At 43.2% G+C, this 5,538-nt stretch overlaps 1 gene segment (V, D, J or C); it reads left to right on the top strand.

Moving 5' to 3' along the window:
* Nucleotides 1-4,600: 4,600 nt before the first annotated feature.
* LOC101552685 (immunoglobulin heavy variable 1-46-like) lies at nt 4,601-5,041 on the top strand. The segment is given in 2 exon segments: nt 4,601-4,646; nt 4,725-5,041. Coding segments are annotated over 2 exon segments (363 nt in total).
* The last annotated feature ends 497 nt before the right edge of the window (nt 5,042-5,538 follow it).

Genomic DNA, 5,538 nt, shown 5'->3' with positions numbered 1-5,538 from the left:
AAGCTACCCGTGCGTATTGCATATGCCAAAAACAGTAATAATAATCTCTCAATGAGAAACGTTACTGGTGCCCACTAAAGCAAATCGATGAGCAATGGGATGACAGTGAAGTGAAACTATAGATGAGCCCTCTAAGATCAGTGTCATGGAAAACTGGCCGAGGTTTTCCTCTGTGTATGTTAAGGATTCTGTTGTCAAAGCTGGACTATAAGGCCAATTTAAATAAAATTCTGCATCTGGTGTGAAGTATGGATTCAATTCTGTTGTTTTGTGTGTGTATGTGTGTGTGTGGTATAGTTTTCCCATTACACCATTTGTGAGAGATTTTCCTTGCTTCACTCCATAGGATGGGATCCTTTCCCAAAGATTTACCATAAAAGATCCAAGGATTTATTCTGGGCTCTTAATTCTATGCAGTTGGACCAAGAGTTTATATTCCTGAAACTCACGGGTTAATTTCTATAGATTAGTGATATTATTTAAAGCCTGTTCCTCAGGGGGTGTCACAGGTCTCAATGAGGCCCCGTCAGCACCAGAACCCACAGTAATTTCTCCCAACCAACCTTTGGCCCTCTCAGTACCACTGAAAAAACACCACAGGCTTTGTGGTTGCCAGAAGTTACTAGGGTCGCAGCCCTAGCTGAACAGAGTGAGGAACTTCACCAAATCCATTCCCAGACCACCAGGCACTTACACCCTTAGCTCCCACAGAGCACCAGGAATAATGAAAACATAATTCTATTGCTTTAATGAATGTGGACTGAATCCAGGTAAGAACATCAGAACATCCGATGCTCTATGGGTGTGCGGAGAGCACCACCCTCTCAGTGCTCTCTGACCTGAAGATAGCACTGAGAGGGAGACTCAGAAGTCTCAGGGAAAGAATGAAGGAAACGATGATCATTGTCCTTCAAACAGAACTGAAGGAAAGAAAGGACTCCATGGCTGAGTGAGGAAACATAGACAGAACTGAACTCTGTGGTTGTGTGTTGTGTGTGCATCTTGGCTACTGTACTTGGTGCTGCCATGAACGCAACTATGATCATCTCCACTACTTCATGCTTTTGGGTTTCCAGGAGACACATAAAATACCCGAGGCTCATCTCAGTCTGAAGGGGAAGTGCTGAGCCCTGGTGACTCTCTGAGAAGGCAGTGGGGACTGAGTCCAGAGTCGAGTTTGTTTCGCCTTGTGCTTATGGAAAGGGGAACCACATCCTAGGACCTTGCTGTGTGCACAGAGGCTGAGTGAGGCCCTGCGCGGTGAAGACATGTGAGGTGTGTCCCAACTCTGAGCCTGCAATGATCCATCCGCATTGATCACAATTCCACCTGAGGAATCACCGACTCTCTGGGCTGTTTTTGCACCCCACATTGAAGGTGACTTTGTGTTTGTGATTGTGATCAGCCCATGGCAAACGTTTTATGTCTCACCTGAGTTCAAACACATGGTTCCTTGTCTACTTTTTTCAATTTCTGTCTCATAAACTAATTATTTTGGATAAACGTGGAGCCAAAGTTTTCATTCATTTCATGATTTGAGTTGTCAGTCTATATACTTTAAGTGGCCGAAAGAATGTAAATGAAATGATGACCAGAATCAAAAGACAACCAAAAACCTGGGGGAAAATATCTGCCCACTACTCATCTCATGTAGGATTAATAGGACATATATAAAGCACTTGAAAAACTTACGAAAAATAAACCCCATCTAAAACGGGGGTTTTAAGCAGATATAGCCTTAGAGTAGAATTTGAGGCAGAGAACTGTAGGAACAAATTCTCCACATCACTTATCAGAAAAGTGCAAATTAAAACAATATTGACATATCACCTCATACCAGGGAGAAGGACACACATCACAAAGAACCAAAACATTCTGTGTTAGCATAGATGTGGAGGAAATGCAATTCTCATTTTCTGCTGGTAGAACTATCAACGGGAGTGAAATCTTTGGGAAAAAGTTGGATACTGCCAAATATGCTAAAAATTTAGATCGAGAAATTCCACTGTTGGCATGGACCCCAAAGGACCCAAAACACTAATTTGGAAATATATTTGCATGTCTATGTTTACTGAATCACAATATTGTATTCACAATAGCCAAATCTGAAACAAACCGAGTATCTGAAAACAGATTGGTGGATGAAATACAGTACATCTACAGCATGGAATACTATAGAGCCACCTAAATAGTGAAATCATAATATTCACTTATAAAAGGAGGGACATGGAGAGTACCAGGCTGAGTGAAATGAGTCAGAAGGAAAGGAACAGATATTGAATATTTGCACTCTTCTGTGGGATATAAATTTTGGTATGAGATTAATATTAAATGCCAGGAAACACATGGGCCAGAAGGACTGGTCAATGGTAGAAAGCTTTCTACAAGGTGTGGGGGCTGAAGAACAGAGAAGGACCAGTATGACAGGAATAGTTAGACATGATCACTCTGGACAAGAACTGAATGTTGAAAGTAGGAAATAGGACATGCACTGTAAGTTTTCAGTGTCTGTATTGAAATCAATAGATCTGAGAGAGAGAGACAGAGATAGACAGTCAGACAGACAGACAGAGAGACAGAGAATCCATATAGGATCCTAGAAACCAATAAAGGAGAAGGATGGATCACGTGATGATAAGATTCTATACTTGAGCTGTCTTTGTCCTTCCTGTCACAATCCTGTGCCCTCCCTCTCTCTTCCTTTCTCTATCTTTCTCTCTCACTCTCCCTCTCTCTCTCTCTCTCCCTCTTTCTCCTTGCATCTCTAAGTAAATTTCTTTAGATAATACCATTTTATTTTTCTCTCCATCTCCCTTTTCCTAGTATTCTCAGAGAGAGAGAAATTGAATCTCTGAGTTTCACTTGTTCAGGTTTTCACTTGTCCTGCATGGAAAGATTTTTCCAGACTTCTAACATGTCTGACCAGAAATCAGAATTCTAGGATTTTTCCTATTTGGAGAAGCCCATGTGCTCTCATGTTCTCTCATGAACCTGGCTCTTTTTATCTACCTACTTGTATCTCTCTAAGTAAATTTCTTTAAATAATACTATTCTTTATCACTGGAAAAGCCTGAGTTCAAGTAATATGTACCCTAAAACTTTATTAATTTAATCTTATTCATTTCATATTTACTAGCATTTGTTACACAAATACTGCTATAGAATAAACTTGTTGACAGCTATGTTAGACTCATGCCTGGTTTTTGAAAAAGTCATTAATTTAGCAAATTTAATATAATTTTTGCTTATATTAAAGTCTTTACTTAAGCATTTAAATCCTCTTTCAGTTTGATGGTTTTTTACTATTTTTATTTGAGTGAATTAAGAACTTATTTCCTCACTCTTAAATAATTTCAGCAAAGAAGACTCAGATAGCACAGAGGGTAGGGCATTTACCTTGCACGCGGCTGACCTGAGTTTGATTCTTCTGTCCTTCTTGGAGAGCCCAGCAAGCTACAGAGAGTATCCCGCCCGCATGACAGAACATGGCAAGCTACCCGTGGCATATTCGATATACCAAAACCAGTAACAACAAATCTCACAATAGAGATATTACTGGTGCCTTCTTGAGCAAATCTCTCTCTCTCTGTGTCTCTCTCTCTGTATATATATATATGTATATATATATACATATATATACATATATATATGATTTGCCAATATTTTCCAGGATGCATTGCCTGAGTGATTCTTGAGCACAGAGCCAGACCTCAGAACTGCCAGATGTGGCTAATAATGAAAGCAAAAGATCTACAGAAGAATATAACTCAAGAACAAGACTTCTGACGTGAAGTCCCAAGATGCTGTCCTGTATATATGACACCAAGAGCTTGATATCCCTGAGAGGCCTGAGGCTCTCCCTGCAGGATGGGCTCTGGGCTGCAGGGGGCGCCAAGTCCCAAGAGCATCGACTTTCAGGCAAGAAGGGGTGCAGAGATGGGAGAAATGAGGGCAGAGATGCAGAAATCTCAGAACGAGATTTTCTTCTTCAAAAAACAATGTTTCTTTTCTCAAGATACTAAAATTAATATAAGTATAGGACGCAGATGGTTAAATTGTGCATACTTAACCATTTTGGAAGGAACATGTATCATATTGATAAATGTTAAATTTATTGATAAATTGCATGCAGGTGGTGTTTCTGGATTCCTTCTATCTCCAATGGATTAGGATGGTTTTGTAGTCTCATAGTCGTATCCCTTGGGGAGTTAAGGGATCCAAGAAATAACCTCAAAGTCTAGGTGTGTCCAGATGTCTCCAGGCCATACAGATGTGGGGGGTCTTGAGGGGGAGGTCCTGAAAGGGCTTGACCTCCCGGATGGGGAGCTCTGTGTGCACTGAGTCCTGGGACAGGGCAGATCTCATCTCCTCAAACAAGGATCAGACCGCTGACTTCTTCTCTCCCCTTGAGAATGGACTCGGTGGCTTCCACCTGACCCTCTCAGGTTGGACCAGGTCTTCAGCTATGAATTCTACCTCCTCATGAATATGCAAATTACACCAGGGACACTGAGTTAAATACAGATGTGTCTGTGTCCTGACAACCTCACACATCAGGCACACCCACACCTTCAGAGGCCCCTGAGTGATGGTCCCCACCATGGACTGGACCTGGAGAATTCTCTTCCTGGTGGCAGTGGCTGCAGGTAAGCGTCCCCATTCCTTGGGCTGAGGGAACGGGGCCAGCCAAGTGGAGTCCACCCACTCCTGTCTGCTGTCCACAGGTGTGAACTCCCAGGTACAGCTGGTGCAGTCAGGGGCTGAGGTGGGAAAACCTGGGACATCAGTGAAGATCTCCTGCAAGGCGTCCGGATACACCTTCACCAGCTACTATATGCACTGGGTGCGGCAGGCCCCAGCACAAGGGCTCGAGTGGATGGGAAGGATAGACCCTGGTAATGGTGCTACAATCTACGCACAGAAGTTCCAGGGCAGACTCACACTCACTGCAGACAAGTCTAAGGACACAGCCTACATGGAACTGAGCAGGCTGAGCACTGAGGACACGGCCATGTATTACTGTGCGAGACACACAGTATGACAACCACATCCTGAGTCTGTCAGAAAACTGAGGGGGAGGCAGCTGTGCTGGGTGAGGAGTTAACAGGGACGCTGATCCTCCTGACTTCCTCCCCAGAGAGTCAGGGTCTGAGACACAGAATGGGGCTCACAGTTCGTCTTCATTTGAGGGAAAGACTCAGGATCTCTCTTTGTCTGTCATAAAGAGCCAAGACGAAGGGGGCCTCTCTCTAGAACACCTTGTGTCACTCATATTTTCTTCTAGGATTTTGTGTGGAGCACCACGGATGACAGTGGAAGAACCACATGGAAATTTGGGCTGGTGTCATTGCAGGTTCCTGAACCCATGGCAGACTCCCAATGTAACACATTTTGTTTTAAATTGTGTCTCTGAAAGAAATCCTTTTCTCTGAGAAGAAATCATGGTGCTGGCCAGACTCCCGTCCTGACTTTCTGTGGAGCCCTGTCCCTCTGCACATCTCCATATGTCTATATGCCTGAGCTGGAATCTTGCCACTG

This window comes from Sorex araneus, chromosome X (genome assembly GCF_027595985.1).
Source record: "Sorex araneus isolate mSorAra2 chromosome X, mSorAra2.pri, whole genome shotgun sequence".
In the NCBI taxonomy this organism is placed as follows: Eukaryota; Metazoa; Chordata; class Mammalia; order Eulipotyphla; family Soricidae; genus Sorex; species Sorex araneus.
Note: the sequence above shows the minus strand (reverse complement) of the source record. Positions and strands in the feature narration are given on the sequence as shown.